The 20,075-nt window shown below is 48.3% G+C and overlaps 1 protein-coding gene across 2 annotated transcripts in view; it reads right to left on the bottom strand.

The window, feature by feature from the left end:
• The window catches only part of LMF1 (lipase maturation factor 1), a 109,190-nt gene that overhangs the window by 74,391 nt on the left and 14,724 nt on the right, over positions 1-20,075 (bottom strand). Inside the window, exon 3 of one of the 2 annotated variants that reach the window (XM_036280493.1) lies at positions 13,377-13,387. In XM_036280493.1, the coding sequence (XP_036136386.1) occupies positions 13,377-13,387 (11 nt within the window). Of the gene's footprint in view, positions 1-13,321; positions 13,388-20,075 lie in introns of both variants that reach the window. The other variant, XM_036280492.1, reaches the window with a different exon arrangement.

Here is a 20,075-nt window from a genome sequence, read left to right as displayed (position 1 = left end):
GGGAGCCCTAGAATGGGGAGGGGGCGAATCCGTCAGTGGTGCCCAATCTGACAAAGGGTACACCTGCCCCATAATCTCCAACTCCAGAGGCCTAGAAAGCATCCATTCTAGGCGGTAACCGAGAGGTCCTGTGCAGAAATCTCTGTGAAGTGGGGAGAGGAAAGTGAGAGATTACCTAATGTGTTTGACTCAGTAAAAAACAACTGAGAGAGGTCAAGAAGTTGTGCTGGTGAATCTGGAACAAATTATTGAAACATGATCAGAGATGAAAAACAAAGCAAACCAAAAAAGGAGAGGTAACTATTAATTACAGGAAATACAAAGAGTTATTAGAAAAAATATATACACTTCACTATTGGCTCAACAATATTCACACAGTCACAATACTGTAAAGACTGATTATTTAACAACAAATTACGTGTGTGACATAGCTGCACTGAGATAGAGAGGGGAAGAGCGGTAGGGACGTGGGAGAATAATCCGTATCATTCATAATAGGAAGTGTCTAAAAGTAATACACCAAGAACAAGCTGTACAAACCTATTCAGAAACTCGGAGGTAGCCCAGCCAGCGTGGCTCAGTGGTTGAGTGTTGACCCATGCACCTAGAGGTCACTGGTTCGATTCCCAGTCAGGGCACATGCCCAGGTTCAGGCCATCGTGTGATAAAACCAGAAACTGGTCAACAAATTAATTTATAAAGCCCTAAGGGCTTGGGATTTTTGAAGCTCCTCCCTAAATAGCACTTGAATCAAAAAGGCATCAGCCCTGAGGATTATAAAGGACACTATCTGCCACTGACAGGGAGATACAGGGTCCCAGCTGAGGGGCGGGCCAGGAGCAGTCCGAGGGGCGTGGTCTCCTGCCTCTATGCTTTCATTAGCAGATAAGAGGAGATGGAAAATTAATGAGTTAAACAATCAGCACATGATCTTAGAAAATAATAAATCCCTTCCTCTCAGAAGGGGGAAGCAACCTATAAAAAGTAAAAATTAATGAGCTAGAACACTTTAAAAAAAAGTCTGATAAATAAAAGCAGTTCTTTGATTGAAGAGACCCATAACAAAAACAGCCTATGGCTGTTTTGACCAGTATTTAGCATTACACAGGAGAGTCGGTGGAACTCCAGCTGGGGGTGGAAGCGGAGTGGGCTCTGATCAGGACGCAGCTAGGAGGCAGCCGGGAGAGTGTGCCAAGGTCAGGCGGACCCTCGCCTGCAGGGACGCACAGCAAGTCTCTAGAAAATGGGGTGGTGATGAAACTAACCTTTAACTGTTAGGATGCTGGCACCCAGGAAACTCTCAAAAGTCAGCTGTGATACTGTCATTAATTATACTGTAAATGGAAAAGCAAATGCTAATCTAACTTACACATCGACATTATTTAATAAAAATAAAAGGTAATTTAGAAGCATTCCAGACTAAAGTCACAAAGATTCAGGACTGAAAGTATAAATTATAGCAACAAAATTCTTCTTCAGTATTCTAGGATTCTGCACATTAAAGAGGCATGCATGTGTTAGAAGTACAGATAGGTAACTAGAAGTAATGTGCATAAGAAAAAAAAACGGTCTTTAAAGTATACTTTCTTCTAGGTTCAACTAAGTAATTATCACCAGATATTACTAAGTGAAAAAAGAGAATGTCAGAAATGCAACCACTATTGCCCCTTTGGGCAGACACTGACCCGGCCCGTGCAGCACAGATGCACAGATCTGATAGGCACAAAGCGAAGGAAAGCCAGTCAGCTGGGTGGTTAACTCAGGAAGGGGTGGGGGACAAAATCAGATGAAAAAGATCACACTAAAAACACACACTATGTACAGTGAGTGTGTGACCACATGAAGTAGAACCCATACCACAAGAGACATTCTAAAGGGTTCCGGTGCCCCAGAACTGGTTTTTTCCCCTTTGAAGTCCTGGTCCAAGTGCCATGCACCTGACAGTCGGGAAACCTGAATAATCCATGAAGCCCCATGGACAACTGTGCCAAACTGGGTGACAGCCAGGAATACCGGCTTCTCCCTGTTGGGACGTACATCACCTTTAGTCTCCTCCCCCGAGCCAACCCCTCACCGGCTCACTCCTTCTCCACCAGGAACACAAAGTCACACCCAGGACAGGTCCCTTCAAGACATTCGAAGGCTGGTGTCCCACTGACTTGAGAGGAAAGTACGGTGTGGGGACAGAGGAAAGAACAAGGCAGAAACATCACCCCTGCATCAAGACTGATCCGAGACCCTGGTTGAGAAGCACCAGAGCCCAGAGCACCAAGGAAGGGCCTCAGGCTGGACTGCTGGGTGAGGAAGAGGGAGGCCCTGGCAGGGCTGGCCCGCTCTCAAATCAACCCTCAGCACCTAGGACTCCGCAGCGGAGACTCCCCAGAAAGGGCTTGCAGCCTTGGGCAAACTCAGGTTGGGCGGATGAGGCTGCCTCTGATTATGGGAATAATTTAATTAAAAGAAACTGCTTTCTTGGACATGGGGGCTGGGAAGAGAATCAGACGAACCATAATTAAACCAGAGGATATGGGAACCAGGCGAAACGAGGACCAGGAGACGGTTTGGGGGGACCTGCTGCGGCTGAGGCGGCTCAGGGCTCCAAGGCAGCTAATCGCTTCCTGCAGGCAGGCTCCACTCCAGCACTAATAGGTTTTAATAAAAACTTCCAATTGAGCCAGTAAACCCCTCATTAAGCTGTTTTTAAAGCATGAATTTAAGAGCAGCAAGGGTGAGGGGTCACAGGGAGCATTTAATTCACAACGGCTGGTGGGAGGCGCTGCTGTGACAGAGTACATTGGGTTCAAGTGTCCAGGCCTCATAAACACACGACGCCAGCGTTGGACCTGCCTGGAAAACAGTCTTAATAAGGCAGAAGCGAAGTGTCCTGCAGGATAAGCTGCTCTCAGTACCGCGACAGTGACGGAATTCGAAAGCGGCCTGTATGCAGTCGCTGCAGTGGAGGCCCGCCATGCTTGCACAGGTGAGGCCCATCGCACCTCAGCTCCCCTCCCGGACACCTGCCTGTCTGGGGCAGTGCCACCTGGCACTGCCTTGGAGGCTGGAGTTCAGCCATGGACCTGCCACTGCAGCCTTGCGATTCACTCCTCGTACCCATGACAAGGCTCCCCCATGGAGACCTTGGTGTGCTCACAGCTCACAGGGCACTACCTGGATCAGCCCCCAAGGCCTCCTTCCTGGTCCTGCTCCCTGACTGCTGCTCCCAGCACCACTCACCAATACTTGCCCAGCCCCGAGGAAGACTCTAGACTAGCTGACACTTGGTTTTCACATTAGGATAAATCAATAATTTTTTTTTTTTATCCTCATCCGAGGACATTTTTCCATTTTTTGTACAGACAGAGTGGGAGGGAGAGAGAGGAAGAGAGAGAGAGGGAAACATCGATGTGAAAGGGCCACATTGAGTGGCTGCCACCCGCACGACCAACCAGGGCCGGGGACAAACTGCAACCGAGGTACATGCCCTTAGCGGGAACCGAACCCGGGTCTCTCCGGACCGCAGGCCGACGCTCTAACCGCTGAGCCAAACCGGCCAGGGCAGGATAAATCAATAATTCATTGACTATGGCTCTTATTAAAATGAAGGATCCCTAAATTGTCCGACTCTTAGCCTGATAGGCCTGCAGTAAAACATGGAACGCTTTCCCCAGGATTTTCCCCTGAGATTCCCTCCAGACCCCTTAATCATCCAGAGTGTGCTGGTGCCTCCCAGGCTCCTCTGTACCCTGCAGCCTCCTTGCTACCCCATCCTTGTTCCCAGCGCTACACTGAGAACTCAAACCATGCATTCAATGCAGCTGATCTTGAGGCTCAATTTTACTGATTTTGACATGTCTTTGATATTAAAATAATCAGTGTATCAGAGGGACCAATTCAGAACAAATATATTAGAGGGACTAGTCCAGAATGCATCCCACAGAAGCCTCCTGTCATCAGCTGCCTTCCGGGATGCCCACCTCTTCGGGTCTGTCTGTCTGGACCACTATGAATAGCCCGTGCAGCTCGAAGGACACCTCAGAATGAGTCTCTCCCTGCCAGTCAGGTGTGTGAGGCAGTAGGCGTTCCTGCTGCAGCCTGCCTGCCTGCCTGCCTGCCTGCCTGCCTGCCTAGTGTTCCTGGTTGCCCCAGGCCTGGGAGGGTCTGGCCTCTGAGGGCAGACTCTGCAGAAGCATTTGGACTAAGTCATGGGACTCACCCCTGAAGAAACAACTCCGATGGCCCTTGCTCGTCCTAGCCTCACCAAATGCGGACAGGAGACCCCTTCCGGGAGTGCTCGGTCCATTAAGGCTGAGGCACACAGCCTAGGGGGCTCAGCACATCAGGAGGGCATGGGCCGAGAACAGCCCATGAAAAGATCAGAAGGCCCCTCCTGGAACCCTACACCGCCTGCCAGGTTCTGTACTATTTTCAAGTGCACAAGGATGGCATGAAGTTTCAGAAAAGGCTCCAGCCCCAAGCTCACAAATATCAAAAAGCTCACTTCCTACAGAGGAGCAGGAAACAACACGTACAGGGGCGCTGAATTAATCACATTTCAGACCCATTCTTTGAAGTAAGAGTTACCAGACCGGCAGATTTCAAAGCACAGCCACAGTCAATGCTTCAGCAGAGATGCAGCTGGTGAGGCCAAGTCATCACAAACGCTGTGGTTTTCCTGCGTGCTGGAGCAAACGGCCTCCGCTATGCTGTCCCCTTACCCAGCAGTCACATCCATGCAAACAGGGATGCAAGACCCCGGGGGGATAGGGCTGCAGGACAACAGCAGGTGACACCCACATTGAAGAGGGGACTTCAAGACAGTGGAGAAATGGTCATAGAAACTGAGAACTCCTGGGAAACACCTGGTTACTGAACAAAGGAAAGAACCAGAGAGTCCCTGACTACGCCTCCTTCAGGCAGGAGACCAGCCATATGTCCCTACTCCCAAACCAATGGGGTTATACCTACACCTGCTGCATCACAGTGGTCAGAGGAGAGAGGTGGTTGAGCTCCCCAGAAAATGTTGGTTAACCAGAGGGCATCCTCTGACCAGCCATCCACAGAACTTGCTCCAGTGATGGAGATGATCCGTGATTAGCTTGGTCCAATGTGGCTACTGAGCATTTGGTGTGCCACAGGTGCAGCTAAGGCACGCCACCTGTATTTCACTTAATTTAAAAAAATATGTTTTTATTGGTTTTTTAGAGAGGAAGGGAGAGAGAGAGCAACATCGATGGCCCCCCACTGGGGATTGAGCCCGAAACCCGGGCATGTGCCCGGACCAGGAATTGAACTGGGACCTCTCAGTCCGTGGGACGACACTCAGTCCACTGAGCCACCCCAGCGGGTTTATTTCACTTACTTTTAACTAAGCCAGAGAGCGCATGCGGCTGGAGACAACACAGCCAACAGGGGAGCCTGAGCAGCACGGTTCTGTTCGCCAGCCGGCTGCGGGGGCACTGCACTGCCTGAGACTGCTGCGCTGTGGTGCAGCTTGGTATCTCGGCCTGTAACCGAGTTGTTTTAGTTTCATCAAAGTCCATTTTGCAAAATAAAGACAATAGATATAATTAAGTTGTATGTTCATTAATATATCTACATCTACATTCATTTATGAGATCATAGAGAAATAAATACAAACAGGATAGGATGATCTAGATGCTCATTAGGAAAACTAAGTTCTTGTAGGCAACTCCTGAAGGAGGCCAGTTGGAAAAGTTCCTAAAACGTCAAAAGTCCCTTCAGTTGGGCTGTTCTGGGCCCCCCACCACAGTGCCTGGAGGAAACAGAGCAGAGATGCTTAGCAGTCACCCAGTGGCAAGCCAGCTGCTGTGACTATTAGGGGTCTTCTTAATTTGTGCTCGTGGACACTCAGTGGGAGTGGTCCGCCAAGTGCTACACAGAAGACAGCACATGACATGCAATCCTACTCAGGACTCTCAGAAGGAAATGTAGTAGCAAGTCAGCAGCTGGCTTCTCAGTCTCCATTACCGCCTGCGACCAGAGGCAGTTAAACTTGCAAAGAGTACCAGATATACCAACAGAAGCATGAATGGAGAACAAACTTGCTTTGATTTGGAACAAAATGTAACTATTAGCCCAAGAGTCCTGTTAACAGAGGCCATCCGAGGCGCCACCACCAACTGGGGCTGAAGGTCTGGGGCTGTGGCAAGCAATTGGGGGTGTGGGGAGGGGAGTTCTAGAATCATCCCCAGTGCGGCCTTTCCTGAATTAATGCATGATTGAAGCAACAACATCCATTCTTGCAGACTGTTCTTTGTGCAGTGCCCAGGCACCTCACCCCAATGCTTTCCCCACACTCTATTTACAAATGCCGAGTTTCACCAGGGTCACCAGCTCCATGTCAGAGGCCCTGGGTCCACATCCTAGCTCTCACATCACTACCGGTCTTGTGATCCTCAGTGACCACCGACTTCTCTAAGCCCCTGTTGCCTCACCCAAGACGGAACAGCGAGCCTACCCCAAAGGCGTCTGTCAAGAAGTCAAGAGAGCATGAACCAGTGTTAGTTATTTCTTGCTGCCTCTGCTACCTGTGCCTGTCCATCCACAGGCCCCACAGTGTATGTGCTTGGTTTGCTCCACAAAAACTGATTTTATGGTAACTTCCTAGAATTCACTGCATCAAAGCGCATGGGAGTTAGAATCTGGTGATTTCATCAGTCATAACTGGGAAAAAGAACACTGTTGCAGTTTCTGATAAATCAAATAAATAATGTTCACTAAAACAAGAGGGTTTATCTAAATGTTAGACAAGGCAGATTTCTTTGAGGATAATTTTGATATCAAATAAATCCTAATTCAGAAGGTGCAGACAGCCCAGTTCTTTCTCACATCTAACCTCAATCCCAAACTTATGAAAGTTTCCTTTCCTTTGACACAAATGCACGTAACTCACAGGTTATAGAACTGGTTATGATTAGGCCATGGTAGAGTTGTAAATGGAAAAGAGAATATTTCCTGAAATAATTCTATTGCTTGCTTCTTCTTGATTTAAAAAAAAAAAAAAAAGTGCAAATTTGAGAACAGAGAGACAATGTAACCACCACCAGCCATAAAGGCCTGGCAGCTCCCAACTCTGAGCACAGCCACATCACTGGACACCCTCGGTTTGGACAATTAAAAAGTTGGTGAGGGACACTGGTTTGCAACAGTCTAATTGCTTTGCTTTAAATTTTAAACTTAAATTTTTGCTTTGTTACCTACCTTTACGGTAATTAAAAATCAGGAAACTTTTCTTTGTATATACCCTCATTCTAACAAATTCCAGTGCTTTGTTTGAAGAACTTCCTTTAACATTTCTGACAGTGTCGCCCTGGCTGGTTTGGCTAAGCGGTTAGAGCGATGACCTGCGGTCTGGAGAGACCCGAGTTCGGTGTCCGCTAAGGGCACGTACCTCGGTTGCAGTTTGTCCCTGGCCCTGGTTGGGTTGTGCGGGTGGCAACCACTCGATGTGTCCCTTTCATGTCGATGTTTCTCTCTCTCTCCCCCTCCCACTCTATCTGAACAAAATATTGAAAGATATCCTCGGGTGAGGATAAAACAAAACAAAACATTTCTGACAGTGTAGGTCACCTGAAAAAGACTTCATTTTGCCCAGACGGTGTGGCTCAGTGGTTGAGTGTTGACCCATGCACCAAGAGGTCGCTAGTTCAATTCCTGCTCAGGGCACATGCCCAGGTTGGGGGCCAAATCCCCAGTGGGGGGCATGCAGGAGGCACCCAATCCATGTTCTCTCTCATCAATGTTTCTAACTCTCTCGCCTTCTCCCTCTCTCTCTCTAAAATCAATGGGGGGGGGCTTCGTTTTTGCCTTAATTGTTGAAGATAGTTTTGCTGAGCATAGAATTCTGGGTTTCCCTCCTTGCTGGCACTTTAAGATGTCACTCTCGTCCTCTGGCTGGTACAGTTTCTAATGAGTAGTGTGCTATTATTATTATCTTTGTTCCCCTATAACTGTCTTTCCCACCTCTGGCTTCAATTAAGATTTTCTCTCTCTTTGATTTCTGATAGTTTGACTATAACATATCTAGGAATGTGTGTGGTAAATATGATTTTCTTACTTAGTGACCTCTAAAATTCTCGAATCTGTGGAATTTTGCCTTGCATTCATTTAGGAAAATTCTTGGACTTTATTTCTGCCCTTTCTTTCTCTCTTTTCCTCTCTTCAATTACCTTTATGTTAAATTGTTCGATATTGTCCATCAGCCCTCAGGTGCTGTTCTGTGAAAGCATTAATAATGTTTTAACAAAATTAAACTCCATTCTGACCAGTTATTCCTGCACGTAAACACCTGAGCAGTTTTCTAAAGACCCTGGGCCTGACACTCAGAAGATAAAGGGTTAATGGTGGCCCTGGAAAACTTGGAGGGACCATAAAAAAGAGAGATTAATGATAGCCCTGACCTCTACTGAAGCAGACTCCTCCTTACCTCTGAGACAGATTGTAACAGCCCTGGCACCAAAAAGTGGCACCAAGAGAATGTGGGGGTTTTTTTTTAATGTAGTTTTTTGTTTGTTTCTGTAGTTTGTAGCTATATAAGCCAGGGAACAAGGACATTTCAATGCTGAGCTCTTTACGGCTCAGCACGCCTGCACCCAGGCGCATGCAATAAAGCTATTTTGCTCTACACTGGCCTTGTGTTGTGGATGTGATCTCCCGCTGGCTCAGACCTTTTATTCTGTTCTTTTCCCCCCATTTGTTTTATTTTTAATACCTTTAAGTTTACTGATTTTTTCCCCCTCAGCTGCGTCTGCTCTGTTGCAAACCCATGAAAGGAAGTCCAGATCTGACTCTATTGTTTATTTCTTACATTTCCATCTGGCTCATTTGTAGTTTCCCTGTTTGCTGAACAGCTCATCTATTCCTGCAGGTTGTCACCTTTTCCACTAGAACCTCTGACACGTGCACAACTGTTACTCAAGGTCCCTGAGAGCCCCAGCATCTGGATCATCTCTACTGATTGCTGCATCTCTCAACAATCTACTGTCAGCAAGTCCATTGGGGGGGGTATTGTCTTGTGATTTTTTTTATTATGTCAGACATTGTGTGTAGAAAAACAGTAGCTCCTGAGGTGAACATAATTACCTAGAAATAAGCGTGCACAGTAAGGCTATTTAGTTGGGGAGGGGTGGTGGTGGGGATGGGACAATCTAGCCAGAAAATGAGCTGCGTTTGGGTTTGTTGTTCCTTTATGACCCTCAATGACCATAGGCTGCAACTTTCTAGGGAGGGGCTTAAGTCACTTGCTGTGCTCAGCGTGGGACCTGGGGGTTTCTCATGTCCAGCAGCTCCTGTGTCCCACAACAGGATCAGCCTCTCCCAAGCTGCTACCTGTCTTTGAGTGCTAGGCAGATGGTGGGAGAAGGGACTCTCAGCTTCTGGTCCAGCCTCACTTGCAGTTTTAGGATGGGGCCTTCCCAGAATTCCTCTCATTCTCCCCCAGCTCCACTCACCAACAGTCCCCAGAAGTAGCAGAGCATGCTCTGTATCAGACACGATCTAGGGCCCCCTCTCACAGAGCCCCTTCTCCCAGGGACCTCAGTGCATAGGGTTGATGTCCCCTTCCAAGTGGTCTGAGGCTTCTGCTTCTTATGAAAGGAGAGTCCAGCCCCGGCTGGTATGGTTCAGTAGTTGGAGCACTGGCCCACGGACCAAAGCGTCTTGGGTTCAATTCCCGATCAAGGGTATGTACCTTGACTGTGGGTTCAATCCCTGGCCATAGCTGGGGTCGTGCGGGAAGCAATGGATCAATGTCTCTCTCTCACATTTGTTTCTCTCTCTCTCCCTCCCTCCCACTCTATCTTAAAAAAAAAAAAAAAAAATCAGTAGAACAATATCCTCGGGTGAGGATAAATAAATAAAAGGACAGTCCAGGGGGCAGGTGCGTGTGTCAGTGGCCAGTCACCTCCCACACTGCACAACTAAGGAGACCCTATGTGGTCACCCCACCTGCACCAATCTTTCTCACAAGCCTCATGGAGGCTTGCAGTCCATAACACTAAGTAAGCAAGAACTTCATGTCTGGTAACAATTGTCCCTCTAAGAATTCAAGTTGTTGGTGGCTTTCTCCTCACCCTCTCCCTCTTTCTCCCAGATGGAAGTAAAGCCGGTCTCAGGTCTGTCCCTCCTCAGTCAGGGAGGATGGGAATTCTGATCCCTTGGCTGCTCTGCTAATGCAGCGTGCTGAGGGTGTCCAGAAAAATTGGCTTTTGCAGAATATCCAGCTTACTGTTAGGGTGGGAGAGACAGTCTCTCAGGGAAACAGAACCTCTATATGACTTAATCCCTTTTCGATGTAATCCTTGTGTGCGACCTGGCATGTGGCTGGTGTTCCTGGTGGACGACCCACGTGCATGTGTGTTCTCAGAAACGCCCATTAGAGCCAGGAGCCAGGCGGTGCCGTTCAGAGAGTCCATCCCTTTACCAGTTTTCCATCCAGTTGTTCTGTCAACTGAGGGGAGGTGCCGAAATTCCTTTTCTGTCTCCCTCCAGTTCGCACTTTTATTTTTTGTTAACCCTCACCCAAGGATATTTTTTCTCCATTGACTTTTAGAGAGAGTGGAAGGGAGGGAGAGAGGGGAAAAGAGAAAGAAAGGGAAAGAGAGAAACATTGATGTGAGAGAGACACATTGATTGGTTGCCTCCCGCATGCACCCTGACCAGGGCTGGGGATTGAACCTGCAACCCAGGTACATACCCTTGACCTTGACCAGGAATTGAACAAGAGAGCCTATAATGTGCAGGCCAACACTCTAACCACTACCCAGCCAAGGCCAGTTGTCACCTTTTATTTTTATTATTATTTTTTAAATTTTTATTTTATTATTATTTTTTTAAATCCTCACTCGATATTTTTCTATTTATTTTCAGATAGAGTAGGAGAAAGGGAGAGGGAGAGGAAGAGGGAGAGGGGGAGGGGGAGGGAGAGGGAGAGGGAGGGAGGGAGGGAGAGAGAGAGAGAGAGAGAGAGAAACATAGATGTGAAACAGACACATCGACTAGCTGCCTCCCACACGACCCTCACCAGGGCTGGGGATGAACCGCAACCGAGGTATGTGCCCTTGACTGGAATTGAACCCGAGACTCATTGGTCCACAGGCCAATACTCTAACTGCTGAGCCAAATCGGCCAAGGCCAGTTATCACTTTTTAAAATTTCATGTACTTTGAGGTCTGTTATGTCTTCCTGCCCAGTGATACACCCTTTATCTCCAGTGATGATCAATCTTGAACTTACTTTCTGACTACTGTCTCCAGTGTACCTTTCCCATCTATTTTCTTTCAAACTTTCTGTGTTTTGATATTTAATGTGCATTATCTCTAGAAGAATATAACTGCATCTTACTTTTTTCTTTTTAATTTGTTCTGCCAATTCCTGTCTTTTAACTGGAGTGTTTAGTCCATTAATACTTAATGTAATTACTGATATGGTATTTAGGTTTACCACTTAATTTTTTATTTCCTATTAAATCCTTATTTTTATTCCGGTGTTCCTCCTTCTCTGCCTTTTTTGGTCATTCAAATGTTTTTAGAACATGCCTTAAATGTGTGTATTGATGTTTTCACTGTGATTCTCCATTTTCCTGGTGCATGCTCCAGGGACTATAATAAACAGCCTTAACTTTTAAATCTATTTAAATCTAGTAATGTGTGCTTCACAGAAAATGAGGACACTGCAGCCACACAGGTCCACCTGTGCCTCCCACCGTGCTCCAGGTGACGCCTGTCGCATGTATTCCTGAGGGCATTACAAATCTCAGGAGACAAAGGATTCCTTTTGCCTTAAACAGTGATATGTATTTTGAAGGAAGTGAAGAAAAACCATCTTCACATTAACCTGTGTTTTCACTGTTTTCCGTGTTCTACATTCTCGCCCAGGGACCCACGGTCCCCACGTCCTGTCACTTTCCTTCAGTCTGGAGAGCTGCCTGCAGCGTTCCTGCAACGCTCGTCCGCCAGCAGTAAATTCTCGTACTTCTCCTTATTTCCCCTCCATCCCTGGAGGGCGCTGTCTGGGTGCAGGATCATGGTGGGTGGTGTCCACTCAGCACCACTGTTCCTGGGTGCCAGCGTCCAACCATTTCAGGGGCCGTGTTAAGCTTCTCTGGCTGCTTTCAAGATTCTCCCTTCCCCTTTGGTTTTTGGTATTGATGTCAGATGACGTGAGCAGGAGGTTTTCTTTTATTTATGCTGTTTGGGGTTCACCAGTCTTCCTGCCTCTGTACATTTATGGGTCCCACTACATTTGGAAACTTTTTGGCCATTCTTTGTCCAGTCTCAACCTGGGTGATGTCTTTCATTCCTCTGTCACCTCCACCCTACTATCCAGCCTACCTGGAGAATTTCTTATTTCAGATATTGTATTTTTCAGTTCTGAAATTTCCATGTGGTTCTTTGCTGTATTTTCGATTTTCCTGCCACGAGCGCACTTTCCCACTCCTCTGGAGCCCGGTTTCCCTCACCTCAGTACTGAGCCTTGGTACCTGCTTGGGCCCTGTCTGAAAATCCCAGCATCTGGGCATCTTGGGGTTGGCCTCTGTCGACTGTCTATTCCGTCCAGAATGGGACTGATATCCTGGTTCTGTGCTTCTTGTGTGGCTGGGACTGTGTCCTGAACATGAGGATGCCAAGCTGAGGGGATCTGTATTCTGAGAGGCTGATGTCTTTGTTGTAATGGCATATAAGCTGGTGAGACCCAAATGTAACCTGTGTCGTGCCCAGCCCTCTGTAGTCCTGTTCACTTGGGGACTGTCCTCTGTTCACGGCCAGGGTCCCACCGCCCATCGATCTGAACAAACACCTTACTCAGCACGCTCACTCTGTGTGCATTCCCCTCAGACCACAGGCTGGGGGGACCTGAAGTCCTCCCCCTACCAAATCCGACCACCTTTGGGGCACACTATCAGTCAGTGAGAACACCAGGTGAACCCTCCTCTGTTGTAGGGTGTCCACGGGCTCATGTCCACTGGGACTCAGTGTGGCCTGGAGAGGGGAACACACATGTCATAGGCCTTTTCCTTTATCCAGGGTTGGGGCATGGATCCGTCACATGCAATGGAACCATCACTGCTTGCTGTCACTTGTGAGACACTCTACCCATACAGAGACCGGCTCTGCACAGAGTGGACCTGAAAATGCACGAGACCCTCATCTGTGTTAGTCCACCACTCTGGGCAAGGAGGCTGGCTGGGGGTAGGAGTCCAGGTTAGATAACAAAAATGGCATCAGAACATGATGAAACCTGTGGGTGATGGCAGATGCTCAAGCAATGAGAAAGCCAGGAAAAAAGGCACAAGGATACATACCCCAACACAAAACGTTAACTCTCGCAGAGCGTTTTTCTAAATGATTTTCACTTACCAAACGAATACCTGAAAAACAAAAGGAGAAAAATACATTAAAATTTGCCAACAAACGTCTAAGATTAAAGCACTCTGCTACTCCACTAAGCAGAGCCCATGTCCATGACATGGAGTCAGGGCACGAAGCTTATGAGCATTAAATGCAGCGGGAGGTGAAGGAAAGAGGAGGCCCTTCCTCAGGTGCTCTGAGTGGGGGGTTGGAGCCCCAAAGTCCACCAGGCTGCCTTGGGAGATAACAGCCTTTTCATCCTCTGCCCCACCCCACAAAGCCGGTACAGGATCATGCCCACAATGGGCCACAAAAAGCATTGTGGAAAAAAGTAAATATAATACTTGGTTTTTTTTTGCAGTAAATAATTTCAATCAAACACCATACCAATTTCATATCCTAGAATCTGAAAATTTAAAGGATGGTATTACCTGAGCACATAGTATTAGAAAAAGGCCCTAAATTAAAGGAGGTTGGGTTGTCTCCTCTCTAAGGATTTGAGGTGTATCTTCACTTGGAATCTGAGTAGAAACTCAAATCCTCACACTGGCCCAGGGCTTCCCTGATGCTGGCTCACTTTGCACCCTTGGAGAGGGGAGACACCAGAGAGCAAATCATAGACGGTACATCCCTACAATATACTGGAACAGAAGTGAGGGGGGATCGCACGTGGCCTCGGAACAAATGTCCCTCACACCTGGGCAGGTCTGCACCTCTCTCCCAGCCCAAGTTAACAACAAAATCCATCACCTTGAAATGATTAATTTTATGGGCCTTGGCCAGTTTGGCTCAGTAGTTAGAGCATCAGCCCATGGACCAAAGAGTCATAAGTTTGATTCTGGTCAAGGGCATGTACCTGGGTTGCAAGTTTGATCCCCGATCCGGTAGGGGCTCATGCAAGAGGCAACCAATCGATGTGTCTCTCTCACATCGCTGTTTCTCTCCCTCTCCCTTGCCCCCTTCCATTCTATCTAAAAATCAATGGAAAAAATACCCTCGAGTGAGGAGTCACACACACACACACACAAAAAGAGTAATACTTTGAAGGACACTGAAGCAATGGGCGCCAAGGAAGAACTGTCAGCTGACTGTTCCCTTAGGATTGGGGTTGCTGGTGGCCGGCCAGCGGTGGCACTTTGAACAATCCTGACCCATCAGAGATCATACCACCTACAAGTAAAATGACATGGTGTGGGACTGCTCTTTACTCCAGAAGACAAGTCAGGAGGAGAGGGGACAGATGTGCGTGCACGAGGGTTCTTTCCATTATACTCTTGACTTCTGAACAGGTTTCTACGTTTCCACAGTTCAAAGCTTTTGAACAGCCAGTGTACACACTGGCTAACTGAAGAAACTGGTTTACCCAGTAAATCCTCCCCATAAATCACCTTGTGGATGGAGAAGGAGAAAGGGGCTGATCTTCACAAACTCATAAAGAATGAATGCTTTACGTTTCTATCAGGTCTGACTGGAAGAGACTGAAAGCTGTCAGGTCAGAGATGGCCTCATGTGGTCCCGCCTGCAGCCTGGGCCACCAGAATACGCTGCCCCGTGGAAACCAGGGACGGGCCTGCGGTGTTACCAGCATCACATTTACTGAGGGTATTTAAAAATGTGTTCTTTCATAACTTCACTGGGTTTGAATTTTGAATTTCAAGGCTGCCTGATACAAAATTTTAAAATATAGGTAGTTGTATCTAATTACATGAAAAACTAAAACGTCTTCGTTACTCTTATAGCTTTTATTATATTTTTTAACACCTGGAACTTATTTTAGAAGAGATGGCCATTCATGAAACTATTTTGGGGACGTTCTACTGTTTTGTTCTTTAAAGAAACTCAAGCTCTCTTTTTCCAAGAGACCTCGTTTTTGCTCCCCGATGGTCTGTATTAACGTGGTACCTCTGCTACCTACTGGAGACAGGTCACTTTCAGAGAGGAAGGCGTCTTCGTGTGAAGGAAGCGACAGAACCAAGAAGGGGCAGAGCCTTGCAAAGGTGCCACATCCAGGCTACAACACTCGCCCACCACACAAAGTGGTTTTGTCCACAGCCCCTTGGGCCTCAGTCTATCCCAGAGACTTCTGTATGAGGTTCCTATTTTTACAGAAGGCCTCTGATTTATAAAGCACATCAGGCTTCCAGCACTTTTTTGTCTGTAAAAAGGCTTCATGGATAAATAATTGTTAAATTTTGCTCCCCTGGCTGTGGACAGGCAGGCTGTACATTTGTAAGAATTCCCCCCACTTTCTTGCCCTGCACAGAGCTCCCCGAAAGCTCACTCAGGAAGCGGGTAGAGAGGAGTTAGTAATAAAGCCTGTTTTTCTAAGCCACCCCTGATCCTGATGTGTGATTGTGGCTGATCATGTCATCCACACTGAAGTCCTTGTCATGAGGCGATGGCCAAACAGAAGCAGCTCGGGATAAAAATGCCACAGGAACTAAAACAGCGGCCCTCAGTGTGCCCCAGCAGTCAGTGGGCCTCTACCCTGCCCCAACCCCAGCCTCTGCTGGAACAACCCGTCACAGGGTCGTGGGGGTGAAGCCCCACCCGATCGGCAATACATGGGACGCACCATGGCACCGGCAAGGCTCCGTCTCAGTGCTGATGTGCAAGAGCAGAGAAGGGCCCTGTCTGTGGGTGAGAAAGGCTGTCATGGTGGCCCTGTGGAGGAGGCCCTGAGAGAGGCCCGGGCCTTTGTGAACATGACTGTCTGACAAGAGTGGAGGGGTTTACCGCCCTGCCCTCCTCCCTCACCACCTGGGACTGGGCCCCTGCCTGGCACGGGGTACTTGACCTTTATTACCACAGAATGGAAATGGCATCATTCTGCTTCTTGGAACATCAAAAATCCGAAGGAGAAATCCATTTTTATGCATCAAACGTATTTACACCTGGTGAAATTGATGGGCTACGAACCAAGGGGGGGGCAGCCGTGGAACGGCGTTGTATGTAAGGTCTGGAGCTGAAATCAGGTTTTCATCCTCAGTAGTCAGAGTGGAGCCCTGACCCTGGTCCCCTCCACATCTCCTGGGTCTACTGGCATCTGTTCTCGACACTCTTTGAAGTTGATACTGTCCGTGTCAGAGGACGTGCCAGATGCAGCTTCCTCCACAGGAAGGGACCTCCCGAGCCGCCCAACCTCAGTCCAAGTTTCTAGAGATAATCCTTTCTTCTTTTTGGGGGGCCAGGAAGGTGGGGAAGAGAGAAGGACAGTTATACAGCCATCCTTAATAGCAACAAAGAAGCCCTTTAGGATTATTGCCAAAGTAAAGCACTGACAAAAAGATCACAAATCCTGCTTTTTGGAAAAGCTGATGCTAAACTGACTAGAGAAACTGGGGCAGAAGTCACAATTAGGATTTCCAACAAGGTCCCACTGTTTTAGACAGGACAGTGCTCATCTCCTGGTGGTTAGCTTCTTCTTTAAGATCACCTCAATTCTATGCAATAACAGTTACCAATCTGCCTCTTTCTCGGAAATGCCACTAACTGCCAAGATGTTTAAAGTCCTAGAGACATGGAACAGGCACCTGAAGTGCCAAAACAGACGTATGTGGGAGTCCACACCGATCAGTGACGGAATAAATAACGTGGGGGCAAGAGACAGGTCTCTGTGTGGGAGACCCCACAACCCAAAGGAGCCCTGGAGTGTGGGCTGTGCTAGTGATGCTCCAAAGAGAGCACATGGCAAAGCCCTGGGAGGCAAGGAGGAGGTTCCCAATGGAAACACCTAACAGACACGACCCGCTGGACACCAGGGTCAGCATCATGGAGGTGAGCTGTGTTGGTGGCACAGGCCTGATATGATCCATGACGACAGCACTGTACCTCTGTGCTTTTCTCCCCAAACTCATGGCCCAGTCAATGATGAGAAAACATCAGACACATCCCAACAGAGGGACACTCAACAGAACGCCTGACCAGTCCGCCTCAAAACTATTGAGGGATCAAAAACAGAAGAGTCTGAGACACGGGCTCAGCCCAGAGGAGCCTAAAGGGACGTCATGACCAAACATCATGTGGATCTTGGTGGGATCTGGGACAGAAAGAGGGCGTAAGGGAGGAACTGAGGAAATGTGAATAAATAATGTGTCAACACTGGTTCATTAGGTGTGACAAATGTCCCCTCTGATGTACGACGATGACAACGGTAAACTGTACCGGGGCATACAGGAACTCTGTACTATTTCTGTGATAATTCCGTAAATCTAAAACTGTTCTAAAAAGTGAAGTTTATTAAATTAAAAACAAGTCGAGGTAGCTAGGCAGCACCAGTAGCTGTGCCTCAGGAGAGCCACCTCCAACCTTGCCCACTGCTCACCAGCGCACAAAACAGAGCAGGTCCCCAGGAAGGACTGGCCACCTCCTTCCACTGTATGCAACATCTGGGCATACAAACTCAAATTCTCAGTAAGAACAGGATGACCCCAACTCGAGTTCTCAAAGAAGGGGATCAAGTTCCCCAGCAGTGGGTTGGTTGCCTGCCACCCAACCTGAGGCACCTTATCGTCCAATCTAACCCCAGGCTGCCTCCTGTTTCCCATCCCAACAGACACACTGTGCATACTCCTAGCAAGGCCTCCTTGCTCATTTAACTGCCCCTCACTAGTATTCTCAGGGTGACTTCGATACCTGTTATCACTCCTGTATTTGAGAATTATGAATCAAAACTTATTCCAATCACACTTGATTGATAACAAGAGAGAGTAGGCTCCTGTGAAGCTGGGGCCCCCCAAAGCCACCTGGCACCTCTGCACTGTGTCCTCAGAAACCCTGAGCCCCATTTGGGCTCGCCCTGCACCCCTACCATGGGGCCTGCAGCCTGGTGGTGTTCTAGCTGCCCGCTCACAGTAGCCAACATAAAGAAATGTCAGGCCACCGGGCACCGGGCCACTTTCCTATTTCCTGTCTTGCAGAATACAGTCCTGAGTCCAGTCACCTTTCCCACGTCCAGAAGAAGGGATCAATGTTAGAGAGGCCTGTCCAGCTGCCTACCATAGACCATCCTCAGAAGGCAGACAGCATCTCAATGAACAAAAGAAGAACATAATCAGAGCCTAAGAAAATGCCATGAAGGAACTGAATCTGTTCTTCCTTTTCCCTCCCACCCAAGGAATTCTCTCCCCCACCCCTAAGCTCTGAACCACCCAGGCCTACTTTCTGAGTCCACTTACTTGAACCTCTGCTCTCCCGGAGTGTGGGGTCGCCTGCATCCAAGAATGTGGGTCATTACCCTGTGAAGCACGGCCTGCATGACTGAAGCCACTCCCCCCAAAACAAGGTCCTTCAATCACTGCCACGTTGAAGTGGATTCATTAGGCTCCCACTTGCCTTGCCAAGTGTCAGGACCCAGAGAGGAGAGCAGAGGAAAGTCAGTCATATTCCAGAATGTGCAGGATGTCATGTAAAGCTACCTGACTCTGCCCCACGGCACTGGCCTTGGAAACAGAGTACCACCGCCCTGGCCGGTTTGGCTCAGCGGTTAGAGCGTCAGCCTGCGGTCCTGAGAGGCCCGGGTTCGGTTCCCGCTAAGGGCATGTACCTCGGTTGCAGTTTGTCCCCGGCCCTGGTCGGTTGTGCGGGTGGCAGCCACTCGATGTGTCCCTTTCACATCGATGTTTCTCTCTCTCTCTGTTCCTCTCTCCCCCACCCCCACTCTACCTGAACAAAAAATGGAAAAATGTCCTCGAGTGAGGATGGAAAAAAAAAGAAAAAAAGAAACAGAGTACCACCAGGCATAAGGTTTTACCTGTCTCCCGCGGCAGCCGCTCAAGATCCCCATGTGTACTGAGGCATTCAATTCTGACACTGTGGAGTCGTCATGGACCCTGGTCTGGGTCAGGGAGAAGCAGAGAGGACACCCATTTAAAGAGAAGGGAGAGAAAGAGGCTCCAAGTGAAGCAGCGGCCACAGCACGCACTCAGCAAAGCTGGGCAACCTATGCAGGGCTGAGTGCCGGCGAAGCGCCATGTGCACCTGTCTGGCGCCTCCTCGCCCCACGGGGGCTTCCTGTCCCTGCCACGGGACGCCAGCTGGACAACACTTGAAAGACGTTTCATCAACGGTGTCCATTATCTGAGCATCTCATCCCAAACAAATATTCTTTCCTCTCAACTTAAAATAAAGAGGACATGAAAGGAACAGATCGCGTCTAATTTTCATTCCAGGGTATCAAGAAAAAGAAAGCGCACTTCCCACTGAAGTGGTCCTCACTTGCTCAGTAAGCTGTCAGTGTCGCTCTGCCACTCAAACACTGCCATCCGCGAGGGAAACATGAGCCAAGAGCTGACCTTGGCCGTCAGGGTCGAGGGCACCTGAACTGTGCTGTCCACCCACCTGGGTGCTCACGGAGTCCCGCCCCACGGCTCCCACGCCTGTGCCATACCAGCCCCACAGCTCAGCTGTGACCATGGACATCTGGCATCAGGAACATGGTGAATAAACCACTGGTCTCCACTGACAGATGCTTTCTTCTTTTACATTTTTCACCTAAAACATCTCCAGCACCACTTCCTAAAAGATACAGCTTTATTTTATTTTGCTTTAGTGAGCTTACATTAATTCAATTGCATTTTTTAACCTACTCAAGGGAAGGGGAGCAAGCCTCTGGTTTTGGTCACATGTGCTCAGACTGGTTTTCAGAAATCAAAACATGGGGTTAATTTTAACCGACAGTATATTCTAGACATGACTCAGAAATACTTT

The sequence above is a fragment of the Molossus molossus genome, unplaced genomic scaffold (genome assembly GCF_014108415.1).
Source record: "Molossus molossus isolate mMolMol1 unplaced genomic scaffold, mMolMol1.p scaffold_m16_p_3, whole genome shotgun sequence".
NCBI classification, from domain to species: domain Eukaryota; kingdom Metazoa; phylum Chordata; class Mammalia; order Chiroptera; family Molossidae; genus Molossus; species Molossus molossus.
The sequence above is the reverse complement of the archived record's forward strand: the minus strand, read 5'-3'. Positions and strand labels throughout refer to the sequence as shown.